Raw genomic sequence first — 21,481 nt, forward strand, 5'->3', positions numbered from 1 at the left:
GATGAATGGATAAACAAAATGTGGCATGTCTATACAAGGGAATGTTATTCAGTAATAAATAGGAAATTAAGTATTGATAAATGCTATAACATGGATTACCCTTGAAAACATTAATCTTGAAAGAAGCTACTCCCAAAACACCACATGGTATGATTCCTTTAAAACGAAATGTTCAGAACAAGCAAATCTATAGAAACAAAGTAGATTAGTTGTTGCCAGTGGCTGTAGGTAGGGAGGAATGGAATGTCCTGTACGCTGGGCATGAAAATGTTATGGACTTATTGGTGATGGTTGCACAACTCCATGAATACACTAAAAAAAAAAAAACTTTTGTACACATTAAGTGGGTAAATTCTGATATGGGAATTATATCTAAATTCACCTAATTTTCTTAAAAGTAAAACTCTGTAAAAACCTACAAGAAATCGATAGTCTATACCACACAGTGATTGGGGCTTACTCATCCCAGACATCCATGCCCAAGCTCAACAGATAAATGAAGGGATTGTCACATCCTTACCCAGTGAAGCCAAGTTTCTATAGTTCTCCAGCATCACCTCTCGGTACAGTTTCCTCTGAGATGAAGTCAGCAACACCCACTCCTCCTGGGTGAAGTCCATGCTCACGTCCTCAAAGGTTATTGAGTTCTGAAATATTAACGCATTTTGTCTCAACCACCGACCCCCCATGTTTTGGGGAAGATGATCACAGGTGACAGCACTGGCAACAGAAGACATGTTTCATAGCAATTTCAAAATTCTGAGGACTCTCCTCGTTTACTCCAGGACCCATTTCTCAGAATCTGCCCTTCTCTATTCATGTTCACTCCTTCAGTGATTTCATCCAGTCTCAAGAATTGAAGGCATCTCTAACCCCGGTTGAAATGTATCTCTTCACTCAGCCTGAGAGCTTGTACTCTCTTCTATCTGCAGAGCCTACCACAGACCTGAACACATTGCAAGCATGACAGAAATACTTACGAAAGGAATGAATTATTTCCCACAGAGCAACCACCCATTTTTTGAGGCTAAGACAATCTTATCTCCTTCTTTTACTTTCCCTAACAGCACTCAGCAGGAGGGATGCCTAAAAAAATTAGTAAATGGTAGGGTAGCGGGAGAATTTTTTTGGAAGCCCCTGAACCACCATTGGAAGTCTCAAGATGCAGGATGGGTTGTGAGGCTCGAGTATTGGAAAGAGATGCATTCCAACAGAAATGTATTTTAGGAGGAAGAAAACAATTCTTGACTCACCTGTAACCCAGAGTGGAAGTGTCCCATCTTTGTGGTCCTCTCATGGGCAGAGGCAGGGTCTAGAATACGCAGAGATAGAAAAGAGGGTGACATGAGAGTCTGGGCACATCCAGAATCACATTCACGAGCCTAGAAATTGTGCCACATCCATTGAGTCACACACACACAAACACAAAGCATATTATCGAGAGCAACCAACCCCACCCAGAGCCAGAAAACAGGGTGCCCATGAGGAGTGGATGTAAAGTCTCATTTTTCTTAGGCAAGGAAATTAAAATTGAGAAAGGTGGGATTTTTATCTTTCCCAAGTTTATGAAACAAATGGATGGGATAGTTTTCACATCCCCTAAATTTCCTTTCCCCTCCATACCATGCATGCACATATGCCCTTCCCTCAAAAATCCCAAAGGGTATTGAATCAGTCATGAGCAAACTCGGGTTCCCAAGATTCACAGATCTCTACCCCCCTCCTCTCATTTCAGCCCCTCCTTCCCAGTCCTCCTGTGGCTGCTCAGCTCCCTCAATTTGTGGCCACTCTAAGGTAGAGGGACCACTCAATTCTGGCGAAATTTATCCACCCTAGGAACTTACCAAACATAGTGGGCAGATGTGTGGCTGCCATTCTGCACGTCTGTGAGTAAATGTACCCAGACAGCATTCAGGAGAACCACGCTCCTCCTTTTCTTGCTTCTATGGGAGGGCTCTGAAATGAAACATGAACAAGAAAAGTTACAAGATTGCTGTTTCTTCTTTACACTGAGGACAGTTCCATCCTAGTGCATCCAGTATACAATTCGAGTTGTTTTGATCCTGGGTTTTGTTTTGCATGTAGGCTCTGAAATGAAACATGAACAAGAAAAGTTACAAGATTTCTGTTTCTTCTTTACACTGAGGACAATTCCATCCCAGTGCATCCAGTATACAATTCGAGTTGTTTTGATCCTGGGTTTTGTTTTGCATGTCATGTACAAGCTCAAAGTAATGTGGCAGGTGTTCTTTTTTTCTTTTCTTTTTTTTACTTTCAGGTATACAAAGCAACATAATAGTTAGACATTTAAACCCCTCATAAAGTGATAACCCACCCCCCAAGCCACTACCCCTCTGACATCTTACATAGCTGTTACAATACCATTGACTATCTTCCCTATGTTGTATTTCACTTGCCGTGACTATATATACCTATATATTTAGTTATAGTTGACATTCACTATTATTCTACTTCAGCGTCAGGTGTATAGTGCATTGGTCAGGCATCTACACATCTATGACGTGATCCCCCTGATAAGTCCAGTGCCCATCTGGCACCTTACATGGTCTTTACAACATTGTTGATTGTATTCCCCATACTGTATTAACTACCAATTTGTATTTCTTAATGCCTTCACCTTTTTCTGTTAGGTGTTCTTGACCTTCCTATCCCTAATGTGACCCACATCACCCACTGCTTATAAAAAAAATCTCCACTGAGGCACGTCACTGGCTTCTCATCTGCACTGGCACCGAGACCTGACTCATTAGTCCTTGGCACCTGGCTCTCATTCCTCATTTGGACTCCCAGTCGTGCCTTGATTCAGGATGATTGTATGCTTTGGGGCATAAACTAGCACACACCTAAGGCCTCCGCATCTCAGCCATACACCTTGAAATTCTCTACTGACACTCTTTTCCTCTTCAGGGCCAAAAGTGAGACATCCCAGTCTCTGAACACAGTAACTATACTTCCAACCTCGTTCACTTTTTAGCCTGTATTGATTGCGTCTGTTCTCCTCCCTCATAGAAACTTCCAAGCTATTTACCCTTCCACTAGTGCTAAGGAATCCTCATTTCCTTAGCACTACCTATGAAATGCTATGGCCCATCACTTCAATAATATACTTTCCAAAACTTTAAATTCTTCTCACTCTGTCCTATTATATAATATCTGCCCTGGATCATTCCAACCCTCTGTCTATCCTGCCTGGGTAATTTCTAACCAATCCGTTATACGGGAAGCACTAAAAATTCAAGGCCAACCACTCTACATGGGCCCTCAACACTTAAGAAAAAGACCAACAAGCCATTTTATCTCCTAGTTATCCAAAGATCTTTTCACAATTTCTCTAGGATTTCCAACCTCACATGGTCTCAACTTTCCCTCTTCAATAACAAATGACCTCCTGAGGTAGATAAAAGGCAGGAATGGCTGCGGAAGAAGAAATCTCAGCCCTTATTGAAATTTGTCCTTGAAACTTACCCCCAGACCCCAAAGCAGGACGGTTAATAATCTAGGAGCTGCTAAAACCAGCTGCAACCAGCCAGAACCAACAGACACTGATTTCACCTCGCAGAGACCTAAGACTCGTTATTCGTTGTGTTACAATGTGTTAACATGCTAAAAGACATAATCCCACCCCCATCCCCACTGTCGGAAATGAAAAGACCATAGATGCACACAAAATGGCTAATGGAGCCCTTCCGAGAAAACGCTGCCTTCTCCAAGAAAACCCCTAAATAGTCCTCTTATAAATTTGAATTTACAGCCCTTACAAATAGGCTCAAACCCAGGCAGGAGTGGTGCTGCTCTGTCTATAGAGGAGCCCGCTTCTTCCTTTTCCTTTCTTTGAATACATTTCTCCTTGCTTTCCTTTCCTTTTGGCTCACGCTGGAATTCTTTTCTGCCAAGAACCCACTAACAAGTCGGGCGCGCTTCTCTGGGCCTCTCCAGTGGAGGCGTCACGTCGCCTCCTGCACCACGTACGTCTCACTTCACGGAGAAATGGTAGCAAGACTGTCTCCTCTTTCTGCCGCTTCAAAAGTAGTCCCACAACACCATGGTTTTTTTTTTGCTTTCACTTTGCAAACAAGGAGATGTCTGCCTCTTTATCTAAAGCCAGCATTGCCTAATTTGCTAATCCAGGGTTTCCCATTCTTTGCACTACTCACATTTGGGGCTGAGTACTTTGTTATAGGGGACGCCATTCTGTGCCTTGTTAGGTACCCACTAGATATCAGTAGTATCCCCTCCAGTTGTAAAATAAATGTCTCTGGGTATTGCCAAATGTCTCATAGGGGGCAAAATTGCCCCCATTAAGACTCTGGGTGGTGAACACACAATGTGATATATAGATGATGTATTACAGAATTGTACACTTAAAACCTATGTAATTACTAACCATTGTCACCCCATAAACTAAAAAAAAATAAAAAAAAAATCACTGGTCGAATCTCTTCCTATCTTCTCAGAAAACTGCTTTATCAATGATTCCTTGGTTCTTTCCCATCAGCACCAATTTCTACTCCACTGTACTCATCATACCTCTAACATCAAAACAATCAAATATGTTTCTGTTTTGAAACAAATTCTCATCTTGAAACAAATGCATGTCTAGGCCCCACTTAGCTCTCCAGTTACTGCTCAATCTCTTCCTCTTTATCATCAAACTTTATGAAAGAGTAATCTACCCTCACACTCACCCCATTTCCTCACCTCTCTGAATACACAGCAATCTGGTTCGTGTCCCACACTTCACTGACACTACATTGCCAAGGATTTAAGAGAATAAGAATTAGCCCAGTGAATACATTTCTGTCTTTGACTTGGTCCCTCAGAAAAATTCTATCGCTGCGCTCTTCTATAAATTGTTCTCTTTTCCTGGGCTTTTGTCACTACAATCTCCTGGTCATCTTACTTCTCTGGCCACTTTCCCTCAGGGTCCTTGGCAAGCTCTTCTCTCACTGTTGACTGCCCTCCTTCCTTAAGGCTCAATCCTGGCCCCGAGTTCTCACCTTATTCTATGCATTTTATATCTATCCATTCCCTGAACTTAATTTCCACTACTCATAACACCCAAATCTCCAGTTTGAGATCTCAGATTTAAGCTTAGAACCCATATATCCAGCTGTCTTTCAACTATGGCTTTCTAAAATTTTCATAGGCACTTCTGAGGAAACTTATGGAAGACTGAACTTGGCTTCTCTTCCAAAAAAAACACCTTTTATTTCAAACTCCGGCATTCTGAGTGAGGAGTGTTAGTGCCCAGGGTATTCAGACAGGCAGAAGGGATGATAGGTAACACCCTTCGCCCCACCCCATAGCTATAATTAATTGACCCTGAAGCTGAATCCACTTGATAAGCCCTCCTCCCCTCCTGTGGGCTGGGATCAATCAAAACCTAACAGAATCCTCGACTCCTCTCCCTCAGCCTATAGACACAGATATTGAAATTTTAAAATATAGGCACACTCTCTCCCCCATCCCCCAAAAGGCAGCAGCAATCACCTGAAACATAAAACCATTCCCTGATAGGTTCCTCCACCCTAACATACAACAGAAAGCAATTAAAAGTCAAACTAATCCAAGCCACACCCTTCTCTCTCTCCCAACCTTCAAATCCAGTCAACCTTTCAATGGTGCTTTCACCAGAGAAAATCTCCAACTACTGCACAATCCCCCATCCCCTGCCACACACGGATATTTCTTCCTCTATGTCATTTCCTCAGAATCACCTTTACTGTGAGTCCCACCTCCAATATAAAGCCAGTCTCTTCTTATTTACGGCCTAAGAGGTCTATTTTTCCTATGTAGCTCTGGTCATGATTTGAAATTTTGTTTCTCTTCCTCTAGGTTACAATGTCCAAAAGTATAAGAGAGTGGTCTTTTCTTATGAAAACCCTATATCCAGGCACCTGCAGTGCTAGCTCCTATGGTAAGTGTCCAATATTCTGGGTGAAGAAATTAAAGGAGTCACCAAAGTATCAATCCCACTTTCCATCTGCCCTCCAAATCATCCCTGTGTTCTATGTTGCAACCCTCAAGAATCTAGATTACCATCACTCATTCCTAAATCCTTAAATCTTTTCTCCATTTGGTCAAGCTTGTCCTTCTAGCCCTCCGCCTTCACCATGTGGCTGAGTTCTGCTACACACGGATCTAATCATGTCACACCCCTGCTCACAACCACTTACCGCCAGCCTTAGAATTCAGCCCTTAATTTGCTTTCAAGGTTTCAAGTCATCTGGCCAGTACTCTTGCAGTCCAATTCACCATTCTCTCCTGCTTCTTTTTCAGCCAAGTCCTGTCTGGCTCAACTCCCCTTGTATACTCCCACTCCACCCTTTTCACTAGATCAGAGATTTTGCATGTGCAGAGCCCTCCAGCTAAAATGTTCTCCACCCATTCTCCATTCTGGGCCCCACCACAGCCCAGCCCAGGGCCTGGCTGTATCCTGGTCCTTAGTAAGATTGTAGCTTTAATACCTTTTCTTTCCCAGCTGCTTTATGAATCTGTAGGTCAGTCCTCTGATATGTTCTCATTTTAAATAATTCAAAATCAGCTATCATTTACAACTAGGCTTAATGACTGGACTACAAACTGCGGGGTACCTGACCCTTATATACCAGGGGTGCCAAAAAAATGTATACAAGTGGACACCTTGGTCAACATTGGTTGCTCAGGCAGTAGTTTGTGGTAATCAGAAGTGTCTAGACGCTGATGGTAACCACTTTGAGCACCTCTCTGAGCACCTCTCGTAATTGCAGAAGTCAAACATGACTTGTATTCATCTTTTGTTATCGGTATATATTGAGTATTACAATTTTAATAGATTTTTCCTTTCTAAAAATGTGTATACATTTTTTTGGCACCCTCTGTATTTTGTTTGCCATTGCATGTGTGGGACTGAGCAAACAATAACAAGCTCAGGGTGGGCATGTAATAATTACCTGTGGACTACTGACAGGCCACAAAAACTTAGCCCAAGAATTTTTTTAGTATGAACACACTAAATGACAAGAATAACTAAAACATATGTAACGATAAAATATAAAAGCAACGAAGCTTATTCATGAGTTTTTAAAATAAGGTGAATTCTATTTAGGTAAATGAGGCTTCAAGTTCTGTAAGAGAATACTCTTTTGTAACTAAATTTCTTGCATTTAAACCCAAAGTTGATACCTACTTTGCCTCCATTGTGTTTTATCTGGTTTGGGAGGAAGTAAATATTTATTTCATTAACACACACTAGGTCAAAACTCATTTAATGGAGTCAATTCAACTCTAATTTTGGGTAATATCTTAATGAAGTTTACATCACTTTTTAAAGAATCTTGATGTTTAAGCATCAGGGGTTGTAATTTTAACTGACTTTGCTTGAAAAGAACAAAGCTGACTTTGATAGTAAAACTCATGATTAGAAGGTGATAAATTGCCCATCCTGATACACCAGGAGCAAACCTTGCCCAACACAAATAACTGAACATTTTCACTTCACAAAATGCCCCAACCTTAAAGCCCAACCTTGTGCCCACCGTCAAGAGCAAATGTCCTGCCCATGAAAAATTCTCTTACAAATGGGAAACCTCTGCCACATCCATGTTCTAGTCCTTACTCACCAAACTACACAGAAGCCCACAGTGCGGTGAGGTAAGGGCTGGGGCCAGGCTGACGTTGACACACTTCTCAGCTACCGTGTGCTTTCTGTCTGGAGAAACGCACAGGGTCACTGACTTTTATCTGGTGATGCAATGGGAAGGACTAAAGGATTGAAAGACACTCTCTTCTCTGTGATTAGATTTACACAGGGGGATGTTTCTGGGCTCGGTCCCTATTGCATTCAGAAGATTGACCTTGGGATGCCCTCTGCGGACTTCACTTGTGCACAGTGGCCAGGTCATTCCCCTCACCCAGTGTGTGCTGAGTCCCATCAGCAGTTATAGATCATTAAGACTGGCGGCCACCCTCAAAGAGTATGGTTTCATGAGCTTCTCCCTGTTTATGCTGAAATACAGTTAGATAATACCATGAGGTTGGGCTTCAAGTACAGAAGAGAGAGAGAGAGAGAGAGAGAGAGAGAGAGAGAGGGAGAGAGAGAGAGAGGAAAAGGAAGACAGATTGATTTTCTTTTTCTAGAGCAGGAATCCCAGCAGGATGATGGTCACGTGGGGCAGACTGCTGCAGGATGGTTCCCGTGGGCCTGTCTTCAGGGTTTCCACTAATCCTATTTCACATATCTGCATGAGTAGCCCTTTCTCCTCCATTTCCGTTTAACTACTTCTGGCTAATATATATCCCTGATTTAAAAAAGAAAGAAAGCCTGCTAGTTCCCCCAAATATTCCATTTCTTAATGTTTTTCATCTTAAACCAATCAACTACCTTCAGCTGACCCGACTCCATAGCCCCGTTCCCTTTCAGCAGCCCTGTAAGCTGTTCAACATGCTGGCAGATGATGGAAGCCCCAAATCATCACCTTCTCGAGAAAGACAAACAAAAACAGCCGGAAGGAGGGAGAGGGCGGATTGGGAGTGGGGGGGCACAAAAAAACAAAAAAGATTTACACAGAGAACTTTATACAGGATTGTCGATAAACCAAAGAATATGCCCTGTTAACCCACGGTCTACTTATTTGATTATTTCTGAAATATCCAGAAAGATACAGGTGTTCAGAAATTTCAGTAGAGTGGTTCACTGCCTAGGAAAGTCTAAACGTTGCATCTTTTTTCAGGGTAATGATCATTCATTCATTGAATGAATATTTATTGAGTACCTACTGCATACCATGCACTATTCTAAGTACCAGAAATGTAAACAAAACAACACACGTACATATAGAAAAATCAAATAAGGAAGAAAGATTGAGCAGATGGCAAATGCTGGGGAAAAAACGTATATGGTAACGGGATAACAAATGGTTGGTGATAGTTGAACACAGTCATGCTTTCAGGAGCTAATGCTCCTGCTGAGATCTTGAAAAGGCTGATCAGATTTTGTGCTTGACCTGACTTAAGCTGGATCGACTAGGACAGCAAGGCCCTGCCTTTTATGTGAATTCCCAGCACCTTAGCCTGTCGGCTCAGGCCAGATCCCAGCCCTTCCTCCATGTGCCTGAGAACAAACATTTCTTTTTTTTTTTTTTTTTTAGTTAAAGTTTATTGGGGTGACAATTATTAGTAAGTTTACATAGGTTTCAGGTGTACAACTCTATAATACATCATCTGTATATTACACTGTGTGTTCAGCACCCAGAGTCAGTTCTTCCGTCACCATATATTTGATCCCCGTTACCCTTATCTACCAGCCCCCCTCCCCGCTTACCCTCTGGTAACCGCTGAACTATTATTTGTGTCTATGAGTTTTTGTTTCTCATTTGTTTGTCTTGTTCTTTTGTTGTTTTCGGTTTTATATACCACATATCAGTGAAATCATATGGTTCTCAACTTCTTCTGTCTGACCCGTTTTGCTTAGCATAATAATCTCAAGATCCAAACACACAATGGGATTTATAGATGATGTAATACAGAATTGTACACCTGAAATCTATGTAATTTTACTAACAATTGTCACCTCAATAAATTAAAAAAAAAAAAAAAAAAAAGGTAATAAGACAAAAAAAAAAAAAAAGATCCATCCATATTGTCACAAGTGGCAGTATTTCATCTTTTCTTATGGCAGAATGGTATTCCATTGTGTATATATACCACAACTTCTTTATCCATTCTATGGAGGACACTTTTGTTGTTTCCATGTCTTGCCCACTGTAAATAAAGCTACAATGAACATTGGAGCACATATATCTTTACAGATAAATGTTTTCATATATTTTGGGTAGATACCCAGGAGAGGGATTGCTGGGTCATACGGTAATTCTATTCTTAATTTTTGAGAAACCTCCACACTGCCTTCCATAGTGGCTGCACCAGTCTGCGTTCCCACCAACAGTGTACGAGGGTTTTTTTTTTTCTCCACAGCCTCTTCAACACTTGTTATTATTTGTCTTGTTGATGACAAACAAACATTTCTGGCCTCATCTTTCCTGTTAGCACAATATTTAACACAGTTTGTTAAGTTTCAAGACACACACCCACCAACGTAGCAGTTTTTAGAATGACCCTTCCTCTTTCCCCAGCTACTTGCCTCTGAATGTTTAAGTTTTGTTCACTCACCTTTTCTCTGTTCTGGCCTATGCTTTGTGCAACGTCCTGTTGCAATACCCCCCTTAATATAGTCTTTCTTTACTAATGTTTAAAGGGGCTTTCTTTTTTAATTTGACAACCTGAATTACAAGCGCCAACTATGGGAAGGTCTGGGAGCAGCTTCAAGAGAAAAATGCCAAAAATGCTGGTCCAACGGCCTGAAGGCATGAATAAGCTTAGGAGTTTGAAGAATAGAAAATCCCTTAAGGTGATGAGCTGAAGTCTATTCCGCAGAGCCGATCATGCAATCTCTTCCCAACTCTGCCTTCAGTGACTGCCAATTTGTAGCTTGAAATGGAATGTGGTGGGAGAATGTACAATGTAAATCAGTCAGTGCTACAAATCAGACCTTTTACTGACTCCTCAGCAAACCATTGCCTCTAATCATTGGTTTCTTCATCTCCATCATGGGTATAATAATAGCACCTAACTCATAGGTTGGAACAATTTCTTTATTCATACCAGTACCGTGTTTCCCCGAAAATAAGACCTAGCTGGACAATCAGCTCCAATGCATCTTTTGGAGCAAAAATTAACGTAAGACCCAGTATTATATTATATTGTATTATATTATAAAGACCTAGTCTTATATTATAGTAAAATAAGAGTGGGTCTTATATTAATTTTTGCTCCAAATACATGTTAGAGCTGATTGTCCGGCTAGGTCTTATTTTCGGGGAAACACGGTACTATTTAATCAACTCTCATTTGGGTCTGACACTGTTAAGCCATGATGTGCAAAAACTAAGTTCTTGTTCCCTTGGAGTTGTAGTTTGGAGGGTGAAGTGGGCTCTCATGAAATAACTGCCAAAGTCCTGGATCTCAATATAATTGTAGGTGAGTGCCACTTATGAGAGAGCCCCAAACCAAGAATGCTTACCTAGAATGTGTGTCACAGGAGGCTGCCTTAGCAGGTGTCCTGAAGCAAGAATCTAGAAGCTGTAGAGATGTAGTCATTTCCAAAATGGGATGCAGAGAGTTTTTTGAAGACCACATATTTTAATGTGTATTAAAAAGTACAGCTGACCCTTGAACAACACAGGTTTGAACTGTGCGGGTCCACTTACACCAGATTTTTAAAAATAAATACATATAGTCCTGTAAATGTATTTTCCTTATGATTTTCTTAATAACATTTTCTTTTCTCCAGCTTACTTTATTATAAGAATACGGTATGTAACACATGTAACATACAAAGTATGTGTTAATCGCCTGTTTATGTTATCACTAAGGCTTCCGGTCCACAGCAGGCTATGAATACCGCGTTTCCCTGCAAATAAGACCTGGTCTTATATTATGGTTTGTTCCAAAAGACGCATTAGGGCTTATGTTCAGGGGATGTCACCCTAAAAAACATGCTAGGGCTTATTTTCCAGTTAGGTCTTATTTTCGGGGAAACACGGTAGTGAAGTTTTTTGGGGAAAGTTATATGCAGATTTTCGACTGTGCAGGGTGTCAGCGCTCCTAACCCCCTTGTTCAAGGTCAACTGCATTCTCACCAGCACACACACACACACACACACCATTTTGCTCAGGATTGGGCTGAGCTGAAAATGTGAACCAATTGAGAGTCTCTTTCAAGTGGAGGAGAGGATTGGCCACAGCCATGGAGACAGTCAGGAATGACTGATGTTCGGGAAGCTGCCTCCTGGAAAAGTGAGTAGTACTCAGTGAAAGGCACTGTTTGCTGTTGGGCCTTTCGATCAGTCCTGGATTGTGGGCCTTAACCTGGGATCAGAAAGGACAGGAACAAAGAAATGGCACACCGCTATTTAGCAAGCCAGTAGTTTCCTTCTGCTGCAGGACTGGAACGAAGAGAGACAATTTGGCTAAGAAAGAGCTTTGGAGATAAGGCCCCTAGGGCCAGAAAGAACTGTAAAATGACTACCTGTCCCCTATCAACACGATCACACCTGCCAGACCAGAGAAAATGTACCTTGTCTCTCTAGAGAAGGTGAGGGGATTAGAAAGCACAATGGGTAACCACAAGATTGCCACGGGCATACAAACGTCAGTTTGGGGAATATAATCGATAATGTTGCAAAGATTCTGTAGGGTATCCGATGGACACTTATCTTATTAGGGAGACCCCTTCAGGGATGATGTAGATGCCTGATCACTGCACTGTATACCTGAAACTGAAGCTGAACAATAGGGAATGTCACTTATAATTTTAATATATATAGTTACAAACAGTGGAGTACAGCATTAGGAATAGAGACAGTGGAAATGTAACGGCTGCGTGCAATGTCAAAGGGGTAGTAGATTGAGTGAGGGGGGGTTATCACTTTGTGAGGGATATAAATGATAAATGTCTATTACATTGTTTTGTATACCTGTGTGGGGACAGAGTCCCAGAGAGCAGTTCCAGGCTTTCAGCCTCATGTGGAAAGGTGCTGGCTTGGGTAGTAGATGGCCGTCAGCTGTGACTAGTTGGCTGTCAGCTGTAACAAGTTAGCCAATTAGCCACTGATATAACTGCCGCGGCTGTGTTGGTTGGTGAGTTGGTTGGTTGGCAGGCAGAGAAGCGGACAGCAGGTAGCAGGTCATGTGGATCCAGCCTCCAGTGAGACTATAGTGGTATGACTCCCCTACCTGTGGCTCCATGGGTGTTCCTTTTTGGCCTCACCATGTCCTGTGTTCTTATGTGGGAAGTGGGACTAGAGGCCCTGCAGGATGCCTTGCACAACACATGGCACAGCAAGCAGGGTCTCCCACACGACAACCTGAAACTGAAAAAAAAAAAAAAAATTAAATTAAGACAAACTAAAAAAAGAGTCTTGTCGAGAAACACTACACATGGCTGTCTCCCTGAAATTCTCGAGAATTCTCAAGAGCCAGGTGTGCAGTTTCCAGGCTCTCGCCCTCACGTGGAAAGGTGACTGGATTGCCATCAGCTGTAGCTAGTTGGCCGTCAGCTGTAACCATTGAACCATTGGCCACTAATATAACTGCCGTCGCTACGCTAGCAGCAAATGGGGGCTAGCAAGAAGATGGTGGCTGAGCTAGCAAGAGCGGAATGCAGTTAGGGAGTGAGGTTGGTTGGCAGAGAGAAAGTGGACGGCACGTTGCAGATTCTGTGGCTCCTGCTTCCTGTATCTCCAACCCAGCTTCCAGAGAGACTATAATGGTATGACTCCCCTATCTATGGCTCCATGGGTGTTCCTTTTTGGCCTCACCATATCCTGCTTTCTTATGTGGTGAGCGGGAGCTGAGACCCCGCCTGACACCCTGCATGACAGGCCAATTAGTCTTCAACATTTACATCCTAGAGAGAAACTCATCCTCTGTGATCTTCTGTGGGGTCACTTGGAGATACAGAAATCCCTTGTAAGTTCTAGAGGAAAGAGGGCAACTTTATTATTATTGTTACTATCATTATTATTACTATTACTATTACTAATTACTATTATTATTCCCATCTGGAGGTAGTCCTAGGTTAATTAAGTAGGAAATCTAAATCAATGGTGCTCAGAATGTTGCCCCAGACCAGCAGCCAGAGCTGATTCATGGGATTGTAACCCAGACAATTGCACAAAAGGACACTCTTGGTTTAATGCTCTCTTGTCACTGTCTTGAAATTTTTGAACAAGGAGGTCCCACGTTTTCATATCGCACTGGGACCTGAAAATTACGCAGCCAGCCGGTCCTGCCAGCAGTATCAGCATTATCTGGGGAGTTATTTGAAACGCAACTTCTCAGGCCTCACCTGAAACTCTGGGAGGGAGGAACAATCTGTGTTTTAAGAAACCCGTCAGGTGACGCTGATGCCTGGTCAAGATTGAGAATTTCTGTCTAAAGGCACTCCTGATTTTTCATTAACTACCTGGTATATTTCCAAGGCCCTGGCACTGGATTCACTGTTGTTTCTGGCTCCACTTACCCCTTTCTCTGACCCTAAAACTGCAGGGACCAATTCCTTACTCAAAGGAATCAACGTTTTCTAACATTTTCTAAGGATTCTGGCTGCTCCCAGGCACCCCTCCCTTTATTTTCCAGGAAGGGCAGGAGGGGACATATGCTGCTCTGTCCCCACTGAGCTGGTTTTAAATTCAATCCATCAGAGGAGACACTGGGATTCAAGGGAAGGAGGTCAGTCTCCCCTCAACTTGCCTCTCGATGTGACCAAGGGTTCTTGTGGAAGTTTCACAACGTTCCTCTTTCCTCGCAACTCAAAGGTGTGGTTGCATAGACATTCTCTCTCTCCTGCCTCGTCTTCCTCCTCCTTCTCCTCCTTTATCTTCCTGTCCTTTCCCCTTACCCGTCAAACACTCACCCTTCTAGGCGAGGAATCCTGTCAGGATCTTCTCAAGACCTGTTAATAGTAATATAAATAATATAAATAATGTGTACACACTCTGCTGTGTAGTTTCTTTTTTTCTCTCATGTGCATTCCTTGAATGTAGTCACTATACTCTTATTCTCATTACACAGACGAGAAAAAATAAAACCTCAAGATTGTTCAATGATTTTCCTCCTGGGCTCTGTCGATGTAAGAAACACCCAAACCTGTAAAGAATTTTAATGCGTTTATTTGAGCCAAACTGATGACAGTTGCTGGGAAGCAAAATCTCAACAACGGATTAAGAACATGCTCCTTTTTGGGCTCTTCCTGTCCATGTACCTGGTCACCGCGAGCTCAGACTCCCACCTGCACACGCCCATGTACTTCCTCGCCCACCTGTCCTTGGTTGATATGTCTCTCACCTCCACTATAGTCCCCAAGATGCTGGTAAACATCCAGACAGAGAACAAAGCCGTCACCTACACAGGCTGCCTCACTCAGATATATTTTTTCATGGTGTTTATATGTATGGACAGTTTACTGCTGACTGTGACGGCTGATTGATACGGGAGAGCTCCCTCACTACAAAAGTTGCAAGCCTCCCTCAGTGTAGAAACTTTAAGTCTCCTTTTCCCTAGTTTCTTAGCTCCTTAGCCCCCGGCTTTGATTACTCTTCTAATCAGTTTCTGAGACTATCTCTCATTCCTGCTTCAGATAACTACTTAAAAGTCTGTGACTTCCCAACACCCCCCAAGCCATTCCGGACCTAACTCTTAGCCATCCCAGAAACCAAATAGGTTTTAACATTCCCCCAGGCCAGTGTACTTGTTGATTGTAATCATGGAAGCCTAATGTTATTTCCAACCCATTCTGGGCCCAGCTTCTGGACAACTGAGGCCAACTAAATGACTGGTTGAATGGCCACAAGCTCTATCGAGCTAATAGATTTATTAATTAAAACCTATTTTTCCTCATTCAGGGGCCTTGGGGATACAGAGGATACCCCAGCAAGATTGCCAGTCCCAACCAAAGAAGCCAGCATGGTCTTCCAGGTGGATCTCGAGACCCCTGCCTCTCATCTAAGATGAGATAGGGCGAGAGTTCCTTGAATCCCCTAATAGGCAGGGACAGCTCTAAGCCTCTGTCCAGCAGGAAGCAGATACAGAAGAACAGACCTTCTGTCCTCAACTTCCCATAGAGATTTTATGGGGATCACATCTTTCTAGGGCAAAACAAGGCAGGCAGTTAGAGATAGGCATCAGGTCTCTGCATTACTGCCAGAAGACCTCCCCTCTCTGCCCAAAACTTCCCCTTTTTATTGTAAAAAAGAAAAAAGAAAAAAATGGGTACAAGATACCCAACTAGATCAAACTGGCCTCTCAAACCTGTACAGTTTAAAAAAGATGAGGTAGTAGCCTCTTGTCAATCACAGGTGTCAATCAAGTGGTCCCACGTCTGGAAAGGAACAGCCCATTTGAGAGAAAAAGATGAAAACCACCAAGGCCTCATTAGTCCAGGCCCTTGAGCCATTCTCTACTGCTCGGGTCCGCTTCTGTTTCTTTGAAGTGTACTATGTCTTCTAATAAACTCCTCTTTCACCACTTTATTTGTGCGTCTCGTTCAATTCTTTGCTCGAGACGCCAAGAACCCGGACATTGTGCTGAGAAGGACTCGCTCTCCGGTAACATTATGACTGTTCCATGGCTGTCTGTCACTCTGCGTTATGTGGTCATCATGAGCCCCGCCTCGTGGCCTGGTGGCTCTTCTCTCCTTGCTTTTTAACTAATATAAACGCCGTGCTGCACACTCTGATGGCCCTGCGGCTGTCCTTCTGTGGGGACCCGGACATCCCCCACTTCTTCTGTGAACTAGCTCATCTTCTCAAACCCGCCTGTTCTGACACCCTCACCAACACCATCCTGGTGTATTTAGTGACTAGCCTTTTGGGTGTTGGTCCCCTCTTGGGGATAATGTTCTCTTCCACTCAAATTGTCTCCTCCATCCTGAGAACCCCATCAGCTGATGGAAAGTATAAAGCTTTTTCCACCTGTGAGTCTCACCTGTCTGTTGTTTCCTCGTTCTATGCATAGTTCTGCAACCACTCTTTCACCCAGGAGGAGGGCAGTGGTCTCAGTCACGTGCACAGTGGTCACTCCCACGATGAACCCCTTCATCTACAGTCTGAGGAACAGGGGACATGAAGTGAGTCTTAAGGAAACTAATCTCTGGAACATTTTCCTTTTCATGATTCTGTCATTGGCCTTGGGTGTGGGCTTCAAGAATGTGTTGTAGACCTAAGAAACGGCCAAACCTGTAGAGAACTTTAATGAGTTTATTTGAGCCAAACTGAAGACATTTCCAGGAAGCAAAATCTCAGCGGATTAAGAAAATGCTCCAGAGACTAGCAGTTTTGTAGCTTATTTTATATATTAGAATAAAAGGAGGAGACGTAAGGAGGGTTACACGAAGTCCTTTGGTGGTAGATTAAGGTGGCGGGAGAAAGCAAAGTGAGAAAATCTCAGATTGGATGAAGAGTAAACTGAAGAGGCACATACTTCTTTTACATTGGTGGGTACAGAATAGTTAATAATTAACATTTATAGCATTTAGATATGGTATTCAGGGAACAAGAAAACAATGAGGGATTCTGTGGTCTCCTGCTCTGGTGTGGTGGGTTGTGCCCTGAGGGGTCCAGAAAAAGGGATTACTCTGACATTCCAAGGGCATGTTATCTTAGATGCAAAAAGACAATAGACAGGCTCACTTAAGGTGAAGATGGACCTTTGCCAAGGGAGCTACAGGCCTAGGATGTGACTACCAGTCACAACCCACGTTTAGTTAGGAATTTTTATGTTCAGTCCTATGTGCTTGATTTTAGTCTCTGAATTTGTAGGGCCTGCCATGCAGACCTCCCCTGAGCTTGTCAGATTTAGTATGGGGTGCCTTTTTCAGCCAGAGTCAAAGAAAAGGAAATACTGGGTATGCCACAAACCCCGACTCTTCCATAGTTCAATTCTCCTGGGCTTTCAAGTCAAATAGCTTTATCATAAATCCTGTTGTCCTGTGTTATACAACCTGTCATTTATCAACTAATTTAACTCTGTGAGTTCAGTTTGACATCTACAGAATGGGCAGAATAACATTAAACACTTAATAGTGATATTGGGATATATGAGATAATTTAATATATATGTGTATTAAGCACTAGTAAAATTTAATGAATAATGATTGGGTGCTGAAACAGTCAATTATATCTCAATAAAGCTGGGGGGGAAATAAGAATTATCAGGTGTACAATCCATGTGTTAGAAACTTGTAGTGAACACTCATTTGCTTCCACGTTAATATTGATTATATCAATTTTCATTTCACTTTCTCCCCTTTGAGGCATCTTCATCTTTCTCTTTATTTATTTATTCTTCCCCCTTCTTCCGCCTCCCCCGCTCCCCGCTCCGGTTCAAGCCGTTGTTTCTCAGTCTAGTTGTGTAGGACACAGCTTCCTGGCCCATGCTGATGTTATGAGCCTTGCGCTCCCCCGACTGAGGCAGCGGGTCGCCAGTCATCGGTTGGCCACTTACAGCAGCTCATGGCAGCTCCAATCACCTGAGCTACGGGGCCGGCCCCATCTTTCTCTTTATTTTGTTCTCATTTCTGTTAGAATCTACACAGGGAAATATATTTGAAATAGGTCAATTGAGATTTTTTTTTACTTAATCCATGTGTTATACAGAAGTGCACTTCTTAATAACCAAATATATGGAGGGTCTTCCTTTCTAGTATAGTTGTATTGTGACCACAGAACATTCTCTGTATGATTTTAATTCTTTGAAGTCTATTGAAACCTGTCTTATGCATCACTTGTGGTCAAACTTAGTACACAGTCTGTTTGTACTGAAAGAGAAATGTGTATTTTGACAAATGTGTAATTCTGTAAATTGAGTGCATTTCTATTGCTTTGGCTATTCAGGGTCTTTTGTGGTTCCACACAAATCTGATGATTTTTTGTTCTATTTCTTTAAAAAATGCCATTGGGATTTTGATGGGGGTTGCATTAAATCTGTATATTGCTTTGGGTAATATGGCCATTTTAATTATGTTGACTTCTAATCAATGAATATGGAATGTTTTTCCATTTCTTTGTGTCTTCTTCAATTTCTTTTTAAAAATGTCTGATAGTTTTCAGTATACAGGTCTTTCACATCCTCGGTTAAGTTTATTCCTAGGTATTTTATACTTTTTGTTGCAATTGCAAAAGGAATTGTTTTTTGTATTTCTTTTTCTGATATTTCATTGTTAGTATATAGGAATGCAATGGACTTTTGTATGTTGACTTTGAAGCCAGCACCTTTACTGCATTCGTTTATTGTTTCTAATAGCTTTTTGGTGGAGTCTTTAGGGTTTTCTATATATAGCATCCTGTCATCTGTAAAAAGTGACAATTTAACTTCTTTATTCCCAATTTGGATGCCTTTTATTTCTTTCTCTTGCCTGATTGCTCTGGCTAGGACTTCCAATACTATGTTGAAAAGCAGAGGTGGGGCCTGCCGGGTAGCTCAGGTGGTTGGAGCACCGTGCTCCTAATGCCAAGGTCTCTGGCTTGATTCCCACATGGACCAGTGAGCTGCGCCCTCTACAGCTAAGATTGTGAACAACAGCTCTCCCTGGAGCTGGGCTGCCTCGTGCAGCCGGAGGTCTGCGTGAGCTGCTGCAGGCTTCTTCTGGGTGCTGCCCTGGGCTGCTGTGCTGCCATGAGTGGCCGATGGCCAGCGTGAGTGGCCAGCAGCCAGTGTAAGTGGCCAGCAGCTATCATGAGTGTCCGGAAGCCGACGAGATCTGCCGTGAGTTGCTTTGAGTGGCCGACTGATGACCAGCGACCGATTGCCTCAGCTGGGAGGAGCGCAAGGCTCATAATACCAACCTGGGCCAGGGAGATGTGTCCTATACACCTAGACTGAGAAACAATGGCTTGTACTGGAGTGTGGGGGAGAGGCGGGAAAAGGAGGGGGGGGAGAAAAGCAGAGGTGATAGGGGACAGCCCTGTCATGTTCTTGAACATAGAGTGAAGGACTTCAGTTTTTCACCATTAATTATGGTATTAGCTGAGGGTTTGTCATACATGGCCTTTATTATGTTAAGGTATTTTTCTTCTATACCTATTTTATTAAGTGTTTTAATCATAAATGGATGTTGTATTTTGTCAAATGCTTTTTCTGCATCTATTGATACAATCACATGATTTTTGTCCTTTATCTTGTTTATGTGATGTATCACATTGATGGATTTGCGTATGTTGAACCATCCTTGTGCCCCGGGGATGAACCCCACTTGGTCGTGATGAATAATCTTTTTAATGCATTGTTGTATTCAATTTGCTAGAATATTGTTTAGGATTTTTGCATCTGTATTCATCAGAGATATTGGTCTGTAATTTTCTTTTTGTGTGTTATCCTTACCAGGTTTTGGTATCAGGGTAATGTTGGCCTCATAAAATGAGTTAGGGAGTACTGTCTCTTCTTCAATTTTTTGGAATTTTGAGTAGGACAGGTATTAGATACTCTTTGAAAGTTTGGTAGAATTCACTAGTGAAGCCATCTGGTCCTGGACTTTTGCGTTTGGGAAGGTTTCGTGTGACTGATACAATTTTCTTATTGGTGATCGGTCTATTTAGATTTTCCAATTCTTCGTGATTAAGCCTAGAAAGGTTATATGTTTCTAAGAACTTGTCCATTTCTTCTAGGTTATTGAATTTGGTGATCCTTTGTATTTCTGTGGCGTCTGTGATAACTTCCCCTTCTTTCGTTTCTGATTTTATTTGTGTCTTTTCTCTTTTTATCTTAGTGAGTCTAGCCAGGGGTTTGTCAATTTTATTAATTTTTTCAAAGAACCAGCTCTTTGCCATATTAATTTTTTCTATTGTCTTTTTGTTCTCTCTTTCATTTAGTTCTGCTCTGATTTTTATTATTTCCTTCTTTCTGCTGACTTTGGGTTTCATTTGTTCTTCTTTTTCTAGTTCTTTATGGTGTAATGTGAGGTTATTTATCTGGGGTTTTTCTTGTTTCTTGAGATAAGTCTGTAATGATATAAATTTTCCTCTTAAAACTGTTTTCGCTGCATCCCCAAAATTTTGGTAGGATGTATTTTCATTCTCATTTGTTTCTATATATCTTTCGATCTCTCCTCTTATTTCTTCTTAAAAAGTATGTTGTTCAATCTCTACATACTTGTGGTTTTTCCTGCTTTCTTTCTGCAGTTGATATCCAATTTCAAAGCTTTGTGATCAGAGAATATGCTTGATATGATTTCAATCTTCTTATATTAGCTGAGGCTAGTTTTATGTCACAATATGTGGTCTATCCTTGAGAATGTTCCATGTACACTAGAAAAGAATGTATAGTCTGATGTTCTAGGATGAAGTGCTCTATAAATGTCAATTATGTCCATTTCATCTAATGTGTCATTTAGGGCTGATATTTATTTTCTGTTTGGATGATCTATCCATAGCTGTCAATGATGTATTTAGGCCCCATACTATAACTGCGTTTTGGTCAATTTCTTCCTTTAGTTCTGTTAGTAGTTGCTTGGTATATTTCGGTGTTCCCTGATTGGGGGCATAAATATTGATGACTGTTACATTTTCTTGTTGTATAGTCCCCTTTATCATTATGAAATGTCCATCTTTGTCTTTTGTTACCTTTCTTATCCTGAAGTCTGTTTCATCTGATATCAGAATGGCTACACCTGATTTTCTCTGGATATCATTTGCTTGGAGTGTCAATTTCTACCCTTTCACTTTGAGTCTATATTTTTCCTTGTAGTTGAGATGTGTCTCTTGGAGGCAGCATATGGTTGGGTTTAGTTTTTTGATCCAATCTGCAACTCTGTGCCTTTTTATTGGTGAGTTCAGTCCATTTACATTTAGGGTGATTACTGACATATGATGATTTCCTATCATTCTATCTTTGGTTTTCCGGTAGGACTGTGTCTCCATTGTTTCTT

The 21,481-nt window shown here is 41.9% G+C and overlaps 1 protein-coding gene across 1 annotated transcript; it reads left to right on the forward strand.

Moving 5' to 3' along the window:
- Nucleotides 1–14,791: 14,791 nt before the first annotated feature.
- Nucleotides 14,792–16,575, forward strand: LOC109436687 (olfactory receptor 7G3-like). The gene is made up of 2 exons (XM_088792665.1): nt 14,792–15,042; nt 16,173–16,575. Exons 1-2 carry the CDS (start codon nt 14,792–14,794, stop codon nt 16,573–16,575), a joined length of 654 nt encoding a protein of 217 aa, XP_088648791.1.
- Nucleotides 16,576–21,481: the final 4,906 nt, after the last annotated feature.

Source organism: Rhinolophus sinicus, chromosome 15 (assembly GCF_057876585.1).
Source record: "Rhinolophus sinicus isolate RSI-liver-muscle chromosome 15, RSI-T2T, whole genome shotgun sequence".
NCBI lineage: Eukaryota > Metazoa > Chordata > Mammalia > Chiroptera > Rhinolophidae > Rhinolophus > Rhinolophus sinicus.